The sequence below is a fragment of the Oryctolagus cuniculus genome, chromosome 12, assembly GCF_964237555.1.
Source record: "Oryctolagus cuniculus chromosome 12, mOryCun1.1, whole genome shotgun sequence".
Classification (NCBI taxonomy): domain Eukaryota; kingdom Metazoa; phylum Chordata; class Mammalia; order Lagomorpha; family Leporidae; genus Oryctolagus; species Oryctolagus cuniculus.
In genome coordinates, this window is record NC_091443.1 from 65,418,671 (window position 1) to 65,435,814 (window position 17,144).

Genomic DNA, 17,144 nt, shown 5'->3' on the forward strand with positions numbered 1-17,144 from the left:
GGGTGGGGTGGGGGAGAGTGCGTGACCCTGTGGATCGTGTCAGTGGATTACAGCCAAAGTCTCCCTCCATGCTTAGATCCAGAACAGCTCACTGAGCACCAGGTGAATCCTTGTTGTTCGGAGCAGTGAAACGGGTGATGGGAGTGGGGTCCTTGTGTTCCCTGGAGGGCAGCCCCCCACAGCCTGTGCCGTGTGTTTGCTGCAGGGGACTGCTGGTTTCTCGCAGCCATCGCCTGCCTGACCCTGAATGAGCGACTGCTTTTCCGCGTCATCCCCCACGATCAGAGTTTCACCGAAAACTACGCAGGGATCTTCCACTTCCAGGTGAGGCAGCGAGGGTGTTGTGTGCAGGGCCACCTGCAGCCCACCCGCCACTGGGCTCCTGGCCTTGGCTTCCTGGAAGCTCCTGGGAAAGTCCTACCCTCCCCGAGCTGTGAGAGTGGGCAGGGATCCCCTTGCTGCTGCCGCTCCCCGCACACCTTCCACTGTGTTCCGTAAGGGCAGGAAGATACCTGTTTGCTGGCTGGTGGCTGTGCTTTTGCTCCCCGCTGGCTGGCTGCAGTGTTGCTGCCTACAGCCCTTCTCAAACAGGTGCCCCAGGGATTTGCACCAGGATGACCTCAGGCAGGTGTCAGCTGCAGAGGGGACCAGGCCCATCACTCACCTCTTCCAGGCCTGGGAAGAACCAGTCTGGCCAATCCGAGGATCAGGCTTCTGGTCTGGTCCAGCGTTGAGTCTCTTGGTTCCAGAACCACTTCAGCCATTGGAAGTGTTCTGGGTCCAAACTGTCCCAGAAGACAATCAGGTCCTGGTGCTGGCCCAGAACCAAAGTGAACTCCCTGTGTGTGGATTGTGCAGGCTCCGGGATTTTGAGGAGTCTATCTGTCTCCATCCTTCAAGGCCCCTTCATGTCCTGGGATGACCCAGGCATCAGCTGATGTATCTGGTGCTATTGAACCTCAGGTCTGATTTGCCCCGCCCCCCGCCGGGCAGGGGTTCTAGCGACAGCTGCCCTCAGCACACAGGCCAGGCAGCAGAGCTGGTGCTGCTTGGGGACAGAGGGCCCGTGCGCACTGTGGGATCTGAGGACCTGACTCTGCTCGCTTCTGTGCAGTTCTGGCGCTATGGAGACTGGGTCGACGTGGTCATTGACGACTGCCTGCCAACGTACAACAATCAACTGGTTTTCACCAAATCCAACCACCGCAATGAGTTCTGGAGCGCTCTGCTGGAGAAGGCTTATGCTAAGTAAGGCCGAAGGGGGAGGCAGGGGGTTGCAGGAGCCAGCCAAGAGCAGGACAAGGCACGTGTTCACGTGCACGCACGTGTGTGCTCACCGGGACACGCTGTCAAAGAGCCTGGTGTGCAGCCAGCAACAATCTAAGTAGAAATGAAGATCTGTGGGGGGAATCTTGAGCTCCCCACAGTGGGCGCTTCAATCCTGCCTGCACGGTGGCGTCGCAGATCTGAGATCAGAGCATCGTGTCTCTGGAGCTCAGGTCCCTGGGTCTTGCTGGGCCAGGCATGGCCTCACGAGCTTGTAGTCATGCTGTTCCCCACCCCACTTATATTCTCTCTCTCTCACACACACACACACTCGCACATGGAGGCTCCACCCCAGGTGCCATGCAGCCCCACCTCAGGGCTCAGGATGTAGGAGAAGGGTAAACACCAGAAAGTGGGAAGGATGGGGACCCATCCCGGTGCCCTTGGCCTCCTGAGCTCAGCTGTGTAGTTGTGAAGATGAGGCGATGGGGGGTCGATGAGCTAACATGACCCAGAAGTCCCTGAGTCATGTTGCCTGGGGCTCTGTGACCTGGCTGGTCTCCATCCTCTCCCCCAGGCTCCACGGCTCCTACGAGGCTCTGAAAGGTGGGAACACCACCGAGGCCATGGAGGACTTCACAGGAGGGGTGACGGAGTTTTTCGAGATCAAGGACGCTCCGCGGGACATGTACAAGATCATGAGGAAAGCCATCGAGAGAGGCTCCCTCATGGGCTGCTCCATCGATGTAAGTGTGGCGGGGGGGGGGGAGGGGGGGGGCAGGCCACGTTTTCCTCCATGGATGGCAGCAACAGAGCTTGTGTCTGGGACGGGGTGAACTTTTTGTGTGAGGAAGCCGAAACTGGCTCTTGCTTAGAAAACTGGGAATTTCTCCAAGGGGTAGAGACTCTGGGGATTTCCAGCGAAGATGGCAAGGACATTCCAAGCCCTGGTTTTAGGTCAGAGTTGATCCAGGGGCTCCATCGTGGGCTGTGTCCTGTCGGGGCTGCTCAGCTGACCACACGTTCAGCTACGGGCCTGAGCGCCCCATCTTGCTGAGCAAGCCTCCCGGTCCCTGAGCCCGACCGCATCCCCTGCCTGGGACAGGGGCTTTGTGCGGTTACCCGGGAGAAGCTCGCCCGCGGTGTCCCTGTCGGGGCAGCAAGGTGGCAGGAGCTGCCATGGCAGTCCGTGGCCCGGCCTCCTGGGTTCTACCACTACTCAGTGTGTAACAGCCTTGGTCATTTCCACTGTGGAGGGGTGGGGCGTGTAGCTAATACCTTCTCCTTTCCAGGCAGGGGAAGCCTGGAGGTCAGTTAGCACGAACGCCGCAGGCGTAGCGTCCACCTGTTTTGCCTCTCTGCGTCTCCTCCAAGCGCGCTCTATTGATCTCTCTTCTCCTTTGTCTGTCCCTTCCCCTGCCTCTACTTCCTTCCCTTTCCACCCTCCTGTGTGTGCTCTCCGCCCTCTCCGGGGTTGTCCCTGGCCTCCCCGTCGGGTCTCAGGATGGCACGAACATGACCTATGGAACCTCTCCTTCTGGTCTGAACATGGGGGAGTTGATTGCGCGGATGGTGAGGAATATGGATAACTCGCTGCTCAGGGACTCAGACCTCATCCCCCGAGCCTCAGAGGACAGCCCGACACGGGTGTGTACACTCCCTGTTGTCCTCACCCGCCTCCCCTCTGCTGCATGCCCTGCCCAGTCCACGTCAGACTCCCCTCAGCAAACAAGACGAATTCTCCCTGCTTGGAACACTGTTCTGGTGAACAAGTCCAGGTCCACCCCCTGCAAGCCCCCCCCCCCCCCCCCCGCTTATGTTGTAGCCCTTTTAGAAAGTACCTAGGCTCAAGGAAGATGCCCGAGCCATGTGTGAAAACACGGAGGAAAATGTATCCTGTGTTTTCCTTACAATCAGTCGACGCTGCTAAATGCCCTCCCAAGATTGTCTCCTGTACACAATGACGTGGCTTTAAGAATGTTACGCAGCATGTACCTCTTGGCAACCTCTTCCACTTGGCTTTCTAGTCTTACTGTGCTGATGAGTATTCTCCTCTCACATCTTTAGTAGCTGCATAATATTCCAGTGTGCAAACGCATTATCACTTACTTGCCCATGACCCTCTCATCAGAAGGTTAGAGTCCCCCCCTTTTTTTTCCTCCTTTTTGGCTACTATCCCAAGCTCCAGATTCATTCACTTTTGTGTGTATCCGTGATGGTTTCCACAGGACAGAGTCTCAGCAGTGGCACGCAAGGGTTATCAGTGCCCAACAAGGCATTTGCAGGTAGCTTTCCAGGTTTAGAGGTAGGGACGAGCGAGTCTCCTGCCTGCTCCCTTGTTCGGCACGGGCTGGGTCATGGGAGAACTGCAACCTGGGAGAAGCTGGGAAGCCAAAAAGCCCGGGCCTGCCCACACCCATTGCCCTGAAATGCACCAGCTGACACCGCGGACAGCCTGGCTGGGGCTCCCAGGGCTGTGGTGGCCCTGCCCTCCCACCAAGCATCTGCCTGGCTGCAGCTGGGTGATCTCTACAGACAGAAGAGCTATACCCATCGTGCTAGACCCCGTCCTGTCTGGGCAGGGCTGTCCTCAGAATTCTGTATAATGACACATTCTAGGTGGGTGTGTGGGAGGGGAGGGTATGAAAGAAGAAAGGTTAGACCTACGACGAGGGTACTTCAAAGGATTCATGGGAAAGATGGAATTCAAAGGAAGGTTTACTTTGGTGCAAAATTTTTGAAACCCAGCCTAAGGGATGCAGAAAGGAGGGCCAGGGACACTGTTGGCCACCTCGTGTTCCTGCTTCCGTGGGGAGGGCAGGGCCTTCTCCGAGCCACCAGCTTGCATGGGTTTGTGTCTTGCTGACGTCCTTAAAGGGCCAGTAAGGGCTGCTCCTGGTGGTGAGGCGCTGTCAGGGAGCAGCATAGTCCTTGTTCTCAGAGCCCAGAAAACCACGCATGTGAGCTTTGCAAACAGCAGTGCTCTCGCTGCCAAGTGCGATGGCCTGACTGTTGGTGTTTGCTCCCCAGACCATTGTTCCGGTCCAGTATGAGACGAGAATGGCCTGTGGGCTGGTCAAAGGTCATGCCTACTCCGTCACTGGGCTGGAGGAGGTGAGCATGACAGGGCTGGCAGGGCTTGGGGACCCACTCAGGTTGACCTCCTGAGGTCAGGACTTGGCTTTCTGTGCCCCCTCTCGGCACTGGCACCCAGCCAGGGGTTCCACACAAGGTCAAAGCCAAGTGCCTGGGGGTGGAGGGGCCCGTGGGAACACCCACTCTAGCTTTGCTTTTAGTGCCAAGGATGCCAAGTTTCCAAGAAACCAACAGAAATACCACTTATGTATTGCCCAGTTGGTCTCAAGTGTTCTCTCATTTCTTGCTCTCAAACTGTGTTGCAACAGTTTCAGGGTTTGTTCCTCCCTGGGACTTGCGGGCTTTCCTGGGTCATGAGAGGTGGGGGCCTCATCAGGCCTGAACAAAAGCTTGGGCAGCAGGCGGCCGCGGTCGGCACTGCCCGCTGCAGCAGAGTGGAGGAAGGGGCGCTGTTTCTCACTGGGTCGTCTGGAAGCAGCTGCCGTCCTCAGCCAGCAGGGGTCTTCTCGGACCGTGCACCCAGCTCTCTAAGTTGTCAGGAAGGCCCTACCTTATGTGCCGGCCTCCTCTGAGGAAAATCTCTCCTGGAAAGAAACTGAGGGGCGGCCATGCCCTGGCTCCTGCAGACTGAGCCCAAGGCTCTGACCCTTACCCTGCCACCCCTACAGCGAGCTCCTGATTAGTCTCCTTGGCCCGGGCCAGGCAGGACAGCCCCCACCCCACCCCCATGGGGCTTCACTCCTCATCCCCGTCCCAGCCCTCAGGGCAGGACAGAAGACCCCCTTTCTAGAAGGCTCCAGCGAGTGAGAGCTGCTTCTCTCTGCCCAAGACCCTGTTCAAAGGCGAGAAGGTGAAGCTGGTGCGGCTGCGGAACCCCTGGGGCCAGGTGGAGTGGAACGGCTCTTGGAGTGATGGGTAGGTTGCCCCGAGGGAGCGAGGCTTGAGCTGGGCCCTGCCCTGGGAAGGCCCTCGGCTGCCCGTCAGTTGTCCCCTCCGCTGGCCCCAGCTCGCCCTCACAGCTGGGCCGTCCAGCCTTGATCTACTTGCTGCTGTCAGCTCCATTGTGGCGGCTGCTGACGGGGGCGGGGGGGCAGCTCTTGGTCACTCACGGAGCCTCCCCTGCTGTGTCCCTCCGGTGGGTCCCAGCAGCTGCATTGCCTCGTGGTCCTCTCAGACTCCACACGCTTCCTTGAGCCCTTACCTTTCCAGGGACAGCCCCCATCTCGTTGAATTCTCCTCAGTGAGCCCAACACACAGGGGCTCCATTTCTGCCCCAGGGAGGAGAAACGGTATAAAGACCTCCCAGCCTCTAGCCAGCAGGAGCAGATGCCTGGTCTTTTTCTCAGTAGGGCTCAGGACAGGCGCTAAGCTAACAGCTTGGTAGCAGGATTTCATCTGCTCGTCCCAGCCCTGTGAGTAATGAACTCTTCCCCCTCCTGAAGCCGGGCCTGACAGGTGATGTGACTGGCCCAAGGTGACACAGCTCGTGCTGTCATGGGATGGAAACCCGTTTGCTTCCAGAGCCCAACTCTTTTAAGATTCATTTACTTATTTGAGAGACAGAGTTGCAGAGAGGGAGAGACGGGAAGAGAGGTCTTCCATCTGCTGGTTCACTCCCCAGGTGGCTGCAATAGCTAGAGCTGAACTGATCTGAAGCCAGGAGCTTCCTCTGGGTCTCCCACTCAGGTGCCAGTGCCCAAGCACTTGGGCTGTCTTTCGCTGCCCTTCCAAGCCATAAGCAGAGAGCTAGATTGGAAGAGGAGCAGCCAGGACTCGAACCGGTGCCCACATGGGATGCCAGTGTCAGATGAAAGCTTAACCTACTACGCCACAGCACCAGAGCCCAGCTCTTCATGTTTAAAGTGTTAGGAGGAGCAAAGATCGAGCCGGGGAAGGGCCTAGCCCTTACACATCCACTTAAAGGGCTCAGTCTTAAAGTGGAGGGAGCGGGAGGCAGGGACCGGGTTTTGCAGAGGGTGGCAGACGGACAAGCGTCCCCGCGGTTCCCACGGGCCGCAGTGTGGGGTCAGGGTGCTCCTTCAGCTGTCCTGTATCCCGTATCCCCGACAGCGCCTGGTCCAACCCCCGTCAGGCCCTCCTGCTTTCTTCCTTTCACTCTCACCTGCTTTCCCACCAGCTGGAAGGACTGGAGCTTTGTGGACAAAGACGAGAAGGCGCGCCTGCAGCACCAGGTCACCGAGGACGGCGAGTTCTGGTGAGAACACGGGGCTGGGCAAGGCGTGGGCAGAAAGGTGGAGGCTCAGTCGGGCTCTGGGCCTGGTCGTCTGCTCCCAGTCCAAGGGCTGCCCAGAGGAGGATCTGGGAGGAGCCCCCTGGTCTCCATGACGACCAAGGCCACGCAGCGTGGCCTCTGCCTCCCTGTGCCCGCCGCCGCTGCACCCAGTCCAGCCGCACTTGCCCCCTGGGCAAGTGCTATCGGGAGTGCAGGAAGCTCTACTTGCCTGACCTGCCAGCGCCACCGTCACTCGCCCTCAAGCCCCAGCTCCAAGGGGAACTTCCCTCAGGACAGCTGAATCTGGCGGGACTGGGATTCATTTACCTGTGATGCTCGTCACCCTTGACATTGTTTGCCGTCCCTTCCCAAACAATCCCTTTGCCCGGGGCCAGCACTGCGTCCAGTGCCCAGTGGCGGGGCACACGGCACCTTTCTGGAGACCTGGATTTGTGTGCAGTTTCCATCCGGGATGCAGGAGTTAGCATCATGAGTGGGAGAGAGGAGAGTCTAGGGTTAGATAACGTCAGAACTGACAGTGTTTACCCTAAAAGGAAGGGGCAGCGTCCACAGGGGCCTCGGCCAAGCGCCTGAGGACTGCTGCATGGCGCGGCGTGAGCCCGGCGGCCTTCCCTTGCCCAGCCTCTCCGCACCATCACCATCTGCTCGCTCTCTCCTTCCGACCTCTCAGGATGTCCTACGACGACTTCGTCTTCCATTTCACAAAGCTGGAGATCTGCAACCTCACGGCCGACGCCCTGGAGTCAGACAAGCTGCAGACCTGGACGGTGTCCGTGAACGAGGGCCGCTGGGTGAGGGGCTGCTCCGCCGGGGGCTGCCGCAACTTCCCAGGTGCGCTGACCCGCTCAGGGAGGGGACGCGGGCTGTCCTGGGCTGAGCGCCGCCAGGGACTTAGCAAAGCCCGAGGAGGACCCTGCTACACTCAGGAGTTGACAACAGGGAGCTGGAGGCAAAGCTTATTTTATTTTATTTTATTTTATTTTATTTTATTTTATTTTTTAAGATTTATTTGTTCGAAAGGCAGTTAGAGAGGGGTAGGGGAAGACAGAGACCTGCTAACAATTTTTCAGCAGCAAACTGATTCAGAATGATCCCAGCACGGTAGTGGCGGACCGCAGTGGAGACAATGCAAATCTATACCAGGTCGTCAGCAGAGGCGGGGTGAGGGCAGGTTTATGGGAACACAGAGGGGGCAGTGCGGGGGAGGAAGCCTGATGAATGGCATCCCAATCCCCAGTCTGGGCCTGACTGGGCAGCGTCTGCTCTGCAGGGGAGGGAAGAATTGGGGGAGGGGAGTTTAGTTGGGACTTGAGACCTGGGAGGTGCCTACGGGATACCCAGGTGAAGATTCCTCATGGAGGCAGAGGCATGTTAGAATGGCCCGTGGTTAGATAAGAACCCAGTCTATCTGGGAGGGAGGGGAGTGAAGGGAGATGGAGACTGGGGTGCGTAGCTGAGCCGTCACCCACGTGTTGGGGCGGTTCAAGAGGAGAAGCCAGTGAGACTGCCTGAGGGGGGCAGGCTGGGGGATGCGGTGAGACAGCCAGATCCGGGGAACCGTGGCGCTGACCTGACTGGACCGCTGAGGCACGCGAAGCCAGCAGCAGAGTCGGAGAGGAGGGAAGAACTGCACGTCCAGGCGGCGCAGCCTCAGCTCCGCGCCCTCCCCTGCCTCGGGTTCCCCATGACTCTGTAGTGAGCGCCCAGATGCAGGGTGTATTGGTGGTGGTTCTTCAGAGCGAGAGATCCACGAGGACAGATGGACAGATGGACAAGGAGACAGATGGACGCGAGGGGATTTACCAGAGGATTTATTGATCGTGGAGTGATTATGGAGGCTGAGAAGTCCTACCCCAGGCCTTCGGCAGCTGCAGACCGGGGGACGCCAGCAGCGTGGCTCGGCCCAAGCCTAAGGGCTCAGCATCAGGGAGCCGCTGGTGTAATTCCCATCTGAGGGCCGAGAGGCTGGGGGAGGTAGATCCTGGAGAGCAAAGGCCACAGGGTCTGGGCTCCTGACCGCCAAGGGCAGAGTGTTGCAGCTCCAGCACGCAGAGGGGACCCGCCCTCGGCCTTTCTGTGTGTCCCAGCCCCCTGAACGGCGCCCATCCCACGGAGGCCCGATGTCCCACTCCGTGCCCGACTCGCAGCCCCCTCCCCTGCAGACACATGGGGGAAGGGCCCTGCTGGCGCTCTCAGTGTGCCGTATCCCCAGAGTGACCTGCCACCTGGGGAACAGGGACAGGAACAGGTCCCCCTACCCACTTCCCCTCTTCCCCTTTCTCCAAGAGGCAGCCCTGAGTGTGCGTTTGCTTTCTCGGGGTGCAGACACTTTCTGGACCAACCCCCAGTACCGTCTGAAGCTCCTGGAGGAGGATGATGACCCCGAGGACTCCGAGGTCATCTGCAGCTTCCTGGTGGCCCTGATGCAGAAGAACCGGCGGAAGGACCGGAAGCTGGGGGCCAACCTCTTCACCATCGGCTTCGCCATCTATGAGGTGTGCAGCCCATGGCCGGCTCCCACTCAGGAAACTTGACTTTCCCAGCAAGGGGGCTTTCTGGGCTCCCAGAGGGGTCCTCTGGCTTCCCCCAGGCTCGGTGAGCCCGCTGGTGTGGGAAGCAGGGCAGCACGGCCCGGCTGGTGGGGCCATGGTGACCACGCGGACCACACGGACCACGCGTCTGCATCCTTCTGCCCTTGTGGGCATTCCGCCCTGCAAGCTCTCCCCGCTCATCCTCACCGGAAGCACCCTCTTTTTCTGTTTCTCCTCCAGGTTCCCAAAGAGGTACAGCAGTGGCAGCGGCCAGCCGTTGTGGGGAGCATGTTGCCCCGGGGGCTCGGGTCTGTCTGAAGCTTCCTGGTGGGGTTCGCGGGCAGGACTGTGATAGGACAAGGCCCTTGCTGGCCTCACATCCCCTGCAGAGCAGACAGGAGCAGTGACTGCCACCTCCACAATGAGTGCCATCTGCCTCCCCCCACCAGACACGCTGCCCTTCACACACACACACACACACACACACACACACACGCCTCGCACCGTCGCACAGATCCGTCCTCAGGGTAGCTGCCCTCTTGGGGATAGAGGGATCAGCTCCCTCAGAACCCAGCCAAGACCCCTCCGTCTCCTTGGGGGCCTTCCCAGCCGGAGGGGACTCGGAGCTAACAAGCAGCTGCTGGGTAAGTGGCGCCGAGGGTGGGGATGATGGACTTGACTCGCACTTCTGAGTCACAACAGAAAAGGAGGTGAGGTCGGGAACTCAGGGATGTTGAGCTATTTGAGGCCGTGGGACTCGGAAGTAAGCGGTTCGAGACCCGGAAGTGGGTGATCAGGAAGTTGGGTAGGGGCCCTGGAGGGGACTGGGAGGACAGGGTGCCCTCCCCCAGGCTCCGGCCCCACGGGCTCTCCCATCTCCCAGATGCACGGGAACAAGCAGCACCTGCAGAAGGAGTTCTTCCTGTACAACGCCTCCAAGGCCAGGAGCAAGACCTACATCAACATGCGGGAGGTGTCCCAGCGCTTCCGCCTGCCCCCCAGCGAGTACGTCATCGTGCCCTCCACCTACGAGCCCCACCAGGAGGGGGAGTTCATCCTGCGGGTCTTCTCGGAGAAGAGGAACCTTTCTGAGTGAGTGCCAGCCTAGCTTCCCATGCCAGCCCCTCCCCTCGGAGAGATGGGAAGTGGAGGCAGCTGGGCCAGGCCGCACCTCTTCCCCACTCCCGAGGTCCAGCCCCGGGTCCTGGCCCGGCCACCATCTACTCATCCATTTCCTCACTCATCCCAAATACGTTCCAGGCACTGGGGATGGAGCAGCGAATCGAGAGACCCCTGCGCTCAGGGCGTTAGCATCCTAGCAGGGGACAGGAGCCATTTCCCACGTTACATTTGGAGAAGTAACAGGACACAAAAAGCAGAGGATAGGAGAGGTTGGGGGTGACTGAAACATGACATTCTTGTGGCCAGGGAAACCAGCCACATCTGCCCTTGGTCCTTGGCCTCTACAGACAAGATCGTAGGCCCTGCCACTCTGATCCTTGTCCCCAGAAGCAGTGTGATGTCTGTCCATGGTAGGTGTCTGGGCAGCACCAATAAGACCCCAAGTCCCTGAGCTGGCAGCTGGGGCCGTGCCTACTTGGCTCTGGTTCCTGGAGTGGGGGATGCTAATTACAGGGGTTCTACTGAGGTTAACCCTGACTTGGCCACTGAGAAAGCCACATGACCTAAACAAATCCTCCGTGTGCTTCCACTTGTTGCTGTGCCACTGAAACACTAAGACACATATTTGGTTCCTCACAGGGAAGTTGAAAACACAATCTCCGTGGATCGCCCAGTGGTGAGTGGTTTGGCTCTTTAAGAAAAAATGCATCTGTGTGTGTGTGTGTATTTAAGGGCAGAGCAAGAGAGTGTGAGCAAGCAAGCTTGTTCTTCCATCTGCTGGTTCACTCCCCAAATGATCACAGGAGCCAGGTCTGAGCCAGGCTGACGCCAGGAACCAGAAACTCCATCCGGGTCTCCCACATGTATTGCAGGGGTCCAAGTACTTGGGCCCTCATCTGTTGCATCCCAGGTGCATTAGCAGGAAGCTGGATAGGAAGTGGATTAGCCAGGACTCCAACCTGGCACTCGGATATGGGATGCCAGCATCCCAACTGGAGCTGTAACCCACTGCACTACCATGTCAGCCCATTTTATTTTTATGATTACTTTTTCTTTAAGCTCTTAACAAGTTTGTTCCCCGATCCAGGCAGGAGGCGAATGGTGGTGGAGAGGGGGCCGGAGTGTGCAGTCACTTCCCTGGGACTGTCCCTTCTGCTTGGCATGGCAGAAGTAATGCGTCATTCTGTCAGTTCAGGGCCTGGGATGGATTCAAGAGGGGAGGAGCAGTCCAACAATCAGAGGGAGGGCATAAGGCTGTCGGAATTTAAGACAAAAACAGTGGCTAACACTGGATTGAGGCTGAATATAGAGGGGGGAGAAAGCGTGTACCAGCTCTGGACCCAGCATCGAAACCTGGGTCTTTTCCCAACCAGCTGGCTGATCTGGACAAGTGATGTGACCCCTCAGTCCCCTGCTCTGTAAAATGAGGGTAATGACAGAATGCCTTGCGAGGCCTTAGTGAGGTCTAAATCCAGGAGATCCTGTGTGTGAAGCCCCTGGCACCGCGTGGGCACGCGCATGGAGGGAGCTGGGGCCCAGTGCGGTTTAAATGACTCCCACCCACGCCGAGGCCAGCCCTGCAGGGAGAGAAGCCCAGTGGACAGCCCGGCCTATGAGGCTCTGGGATCTATGAGTAAACAATCCCTGTGACCAGTCGGGAGGGGGACAATGCTCCGCTGGACTGCCTTCTGCAGTGACTCCACGCGCATCCTGACCCTGGGGCCGATCTCCAAGGGCCTCCTGAGTCATCCCCCACAGCTGGTGTTAGCTCTGGTAATCAGTGTGCAGAATTTATCAGGAGGTGCAGGCTCAAAACCTTGTGGGAGCTGGCCCGTGGCCTGAGGAGAGCAGGCGTGTGTGTGTGTGTGGAGGGGGGGAGGGTTGGTGTCTGTCTGCAGCTCTCAAGTGACACCTGGTTCAGTGCTGGCGGGGCTGCAGGGGGGTGACTTCGGCCGTCTGGCCGTTCTCAGCTCATCTGATCCTGACCGCAGGGAGCTCCAGGCTCACTGCCGCCTGGCAGGTCTGCTAATTTTACCAAGACAGCCCAAACCCCATTTCTCCCTGTTACATGTTTGCTCAGAAATATTTTTTAAATATGTCAAAATTCATTTTTAGGACAGTTTGAGTCACAAGTTTTGGTGTTTATTTCATTAAAAAAAAAAAGTCCATTTCCTCGGCTGTGGCCAGTGACAGTGGCTTACAGAACTAAAGCCACAGCAGCCGCCAGGCCCTGGACGTGGAGCAGGAAGAAGTCTCCCCTCCCTTTGCCCTGCGTTCCCCTTTCTGGCCCCACAGAACCCTGATTTCTCAGCCCGAGCTCAGGCTCGGGTTATAGGAAGCTGAAAGCTGCCGGATGTGCTGGGAACTTGCTTTGTACTTATTCCACATTTACTATCTCCTTTCCTTGTGCAGAAAAAGAAAAAAAACAAGGTGGGTGTAACAGGGTGAGTGGGTAGAGCACAGTGTGTGTGTGCGTGCATGCACGGGGTGGTGTGTGTGTGTGCGCATGCGTGGGCTCCCGCACCAGGTGCTTCTCTGCCTCCTTCCCTGGGCTGAGTGCGGCAGTGATGGCCCACTTTGCCGAGGGAAGCCTACGTGCTGGGTACCCTTCAAGGTGTTTTCCATGGATGACCTCAGTCCTCACAATAGTCCTCTGAGATTTGTGGTATTACTGTCCCCTTCCCTTTTTTTTTGGAGGGGCAAAAGGTACAAGCTTGTCCAGGCTGCACAGCCAGGAAGTGGCAGAGCCAGCACTGGGAGCCAGGTAGCCCCGCTCCCGAGTCCATGCTCTGAACCACCACAGGCATCAGACAAGGCTTGGTGCTGGTGTTGATGGCAGTGCCTGGACACCTCACCCCAGGGGTCCTGTAAGCTTTGGTGCTGGCCCAGAGTGGACAGTCAGCAGGCACCCACCATGCGCAGGCACTGTGCTGGGAGTGAAACGCTGCTGTCCGGTTCCAGCGCTGTCGGTGAGGTTTGTGCTGGGTACAAGTTCAGGAACCTGAAACACCCAGTGCGTGGGGAAACCGGAACTGGAAGCCTCACTGCCTCCTCTGACACCCAGCTTCCTTGGCCTCCCCTCTCATGCCCACGCTGCCCAGCCCCACCACGTCCAACGGCACACACCCTGCCTCTGCCTGTGGCCTCCACGCACTCTGGGGTGTCCGTGAGCTTTCGCTACTCGAGCAGGACCCTTTGCTTAGAAGGCAGAGCAAGTCGGGGCCTGCTGGGCGCCATAGCTGGAGTGTTGTGGTCCCGGGTCCGCCGCTCCTAGGTAAGCTGGGTGCCAAGGCGGAGGGTCAGGCTGCTTTTCTGCTCGGAGTCTGCTCCCCAGCCCCTGGCCTGCAGCCTGGCTGGCCTTCCTGCCCCTGGCTGTCCCCGCAGGCTGCAAGCACTGTCCGGCGTCCAGCTCCTTGGGTCTCCCGCTTGCATGCATGAGCACGTCATGAAGACAGCCTTGATATCTGTGTAGCATCTGACGTGCTTCTGCAGTACTTGCATCAGCGTCTCCTACTGAGGAGGGAAAACCTGATTTCACATAGCCATTATCGGAGGCGTAAACTGCGAGCCGTGAAGATATTTCCTAAAGGCAGGGGCTCTGGCCATGTTCTGACCTCCTCCCCACTGCCCACTCATCAGTCTTCTTTCTTCTTATGTACTGGACAGGCAGAGGGAAGAGGGGGACGGAGATCTTCCATCCGTGGCTTCACTCCCCAAATGCCAGGGGCTCAGAAATCCATCCGGGTCTCCCGCGTGGGCGCAGGGCCAAGCATTTGGGCCACCTTCTGCTGCTTCCCAGGCACACTGGCAGGGAGCTGGATCGGAAGTGCAGCAGCCGGGACTCAGACACTGGTGCTCTGATACGGGTGCTGGCGTCGCAGGTGGCGGCTTCACCCTCTGCGCCGCAGCACCGGCCCCTCAGTCTTTTTTCAGTCTGTACTGGGCAGAGTCCTGGAGGCTCCCTGGCAGAGCGTCTGGTGGCCATGCTGATTGGGGAGCCGAAGGGACGGAGCTCTGCCGAGGCTTAGGCATTTTCTGGGGAAATTAAGTTGGAACGATGTTTTCGTGTCAAAAGGTCTACACAATATTTGGAAATCGGTGCACCAGATCATGCTGCTTTCAGCATTCTCATAGGTACACCACGATGGGGGCTGGGTCATCGTTAAACGGAGGTCCAGAGAGGTTTAGCATCTTCGCTCAAGTCACACAGCTTGGTAGCAACAGAGGTGGAGCTTGTCCTCTTCTTACCCGACAAAGCTGTAATTCTTCTTTCCCCCTCCCGCCCCTCCCCACTCCCCTCCTCTCTCCAGCCCATCATCTTCGTTTCAGACAGAGCAAACAGCAACAAGGAGCTGGGTGTGGACCAGGAGTCAGAGGGCAAAGACAAAACAAGCCCTGATAAGCAAGAGAAATCCCCACAGGTTTCTGAGCATGTGGCATGCATGGGGGGCTAGTGTATGACAGGGGCCTCCCACGCTCTTGGGGGTGCCTGGGGCTGGAGGGCTCCCAAGGGGGGATGTCTCTAACATCAACAGGTTTGGATTTGTCCCATTGACCCTTTCAAAATCTCAACAGACTCCCCTGAAATTAGGGATGCTACTTGGGGCATGGCTGTCACACAAACCAGGTCCTAGGACTGAAAAACAAGGCCAGGCCTCCCCACTGAAGGTTCCCACACCAGGACTGGAGAAAGAGGCAAAGCCTGAGCTAGAGCCAGCTCAGGGAGCTGAGACAACCAGCTTCCGGCTTCCGTCCCTGCGCTCTTGATAACAGGAGAAGGAACAGTAGCAGAGCTCAGGGGAGAGTGTTGCATAGGAGTGGGGACAGGTGGTCACAGAAAGCTTATGGGTCTGAGCCTAAGGGGGCTCAAGTATCCAGACAGACCCAGGGCCACCTCCTCTAGGCTGAAGCACCCATGCAGTGTGGCCTGGCTTCTCTGGTCCTCCAAAGATTTGGCTTTGAAGGCCCAAGGTCGCTGGAGGAATTAGAATGGTCAGATCCCTTGTGGGGTACATTCGATTACAACAGTCAGGTTCAAAACAGGGGGGAGGGCTCTAGTTGGGGGGAATGAGGGGAGGCCCCAGGGGGCTGCATGGCTCTGCGCTGCCTTGGGCTTGGGGCCAGGGCTGGAGCCACCACAGTCTAGGTGAGTGTCAGTGCAGCCCAGCTGGTTTCACTGAGGGGAGCATCTGCCCTGCACCAGCTCCTGCCGTCACCCATGGCTGCTTTAGGCGCTCGGGCTCTGTCTAGCTCTCTAATTCCTGTGATCTGGTTTCCCTCTGACCCTCCACAGCCACTCCCCGGCAACACTGACCAGGAAAATGAGGAGCAACAGCAGTTCCGGAACATCTTCAAGCAGATAGCAGGCGACGTGAGTACGCCAACCCGAGGACTCCCTCCTTGACTGGCTGGCTTAGATGAGCGCGTGGTCCTCGTCGATGCCGGTGAAGTGGGATGGATGTGTGTACGTCCTCGAGTTCTCAACTGACAGCCACGGCGCGGCTCAGAAGCCCTTTGTTCTGCTGCCCAGTGCTGTCCGGAGAGCGGAGGGGGTGGGGCTGGAGAGCCCAGCTTCCCAGGACCGCCGCGGTCGGCTGGGTCGTCCTGCAAAGCCTCGGCTCTACCAGCTCTCCTCCCTCCCTCCTCAGGACATGGAGATCTGTGCAGACGAGCTCAAGAACGTCCTTAACACAGTGGTGCACAAACGTGAGCGGCTCCAGCCGGCTGTGCGGATGGGGTGGGGTGTGCGGGGGGAGAACCAGACATCCGAGAGCGGCTCCTCACCCTTCTCTGTGCCTGCAGATCAGGACCTGAAGACACAAGGCTTCACGCTCGAGTCCTGCCGCAGCATGATCGCTCTCATGGATGTATCCTTCCTGCCACACACCCCCACCCCCTGTCACCACCAGCCAGGCTCCGGGCAATGATAAGGGGTACCCAGTCAGTAGAGGGCCCAACGTGCGCCCCAAAGAAAGGCTTCAGGAGATCCGATTCAGAATAGCCTGCACGCTGCTCTGAAAGGGTTTTAACTGGGCCCTGCTTGTACCTCAGGTGTGGGATCCTGACAGAGTGAGAGTGGGCCCCAGGGGACAGGCTCCCTGGGTTATAGAGCAGTGAGTTCTTGTGGGGTCGCCTTCCCTGCAGTGCTCTGGACACCCCTCCCCCCAAATCCAGGGAGACTTCACTATGTGCCCTGTAGCCCTGACCTCCCTCCTCCAGACCGATGGCTCTGGAAGGCTGAACCTGCAAGAGTTCCACCACCTGTGGAAGAAGATAAAGGCCTGGCAGGTGGGACGAGAATCCATCTGGCAGAGAGGGGAGGGCCTGATTCAGGGACTTGACCTGTGACCTCTGCCCTCACTTTTTTCTTCCCAGAAAATCTTCAAGCGCTATGACACGGACCATTCTGGCACCATCAACAGCTATGAGATGCGAAATGCTGTCAAAGACGCAGGTGCTGGGGGAGCAAGGGGTAACAGGGATGTGGACTGAACTGGTGGACTTTTAGGAACGGGAGGGGGATGAGGCTACACCACTAAAGCCCTACTAGAGAAAGGGTTTCTCATTCTCCTTTCCTGGACCCCGAAGTGGCTTAGAGACTGAAGACAACGCAGGCCTGAGGACTCCCAGCTCGGCCTCATCTAACACGCTCCCTTCCCCAGGGTTCCACCTCAACAGCCAGCTCTACGACATCATCACCATGCGCTACGCGGACAAGCACATGAACATCGACTTCGACAGCTTCATCTGCTGCTTCATCCGGCTGGAGGGCATGTTCAGTAAGTGCAGGGCTGCCCTCCTGCTCCAAGCCTTCTAGCCACCTCCCGCGACAGCAGAGGTCTCTGCCCGATAACCCTTCCCATCTACTCCGCCCA

At 58.4% G+C, this 17,144-nt stretch overlaps 1 protein-coding gene across 1 annotated transcript in view; it reads left to right on the top strand.

Annotated features, from left to right (window-relative positions):
- Positions 1 to 17,144, top strand: part of CAPN3 (calpain 3) — a gene marked incomplete at its 3' end in the record, with an annotated part of 31,813 nt that overhangs the window by 14,069 nt on the left and 600 nt on the right. Inside the window, 17 exon segments of the mRNA NM_001082059.1 lie at positions 206 to 324; positions 1,115 to 1,248; positions 1,844 to 2,012; positions 4,297 to 4,380; positions 5,192 to 5,277; positions 6,500 to 6,577; positions 7,287 to 7,447; positions 8,942 to 9,111; positions 9,388 to 9,399; positions 10,031 to 10,239; positions 10,909 to 10,945; positions 15,563 to 15,640; positions 15,918 to 15,975; positions 16,072 to 16,136; positions 16,489 to 16,557; positions 16,645 to 16,723; positions 16,932 to 17,048. Of these exon segments, the coding sequence (NP_001075528.1) occupies positions 206 to 324; positions 1,115 to 1,248; positions 1,844 to 2,012; positions 4,297 to 4,380; positions 5,192 to 5,277; positions 6,500 to 6,577; positions 7,287 to 7,447; positions 8,942 to 9,111; positions 9,388 to 9,399; positions 10,031 to 10,239; positions 10,909 to 10,945; positions 15,563 to 15,640; positions 15,918 to 15,975; positions 16,072 to 16,136; positions 16,489 to 16,557; positions 16,645 to 16,723; positions 16,932 to 17,048 (1,725 nt within the window).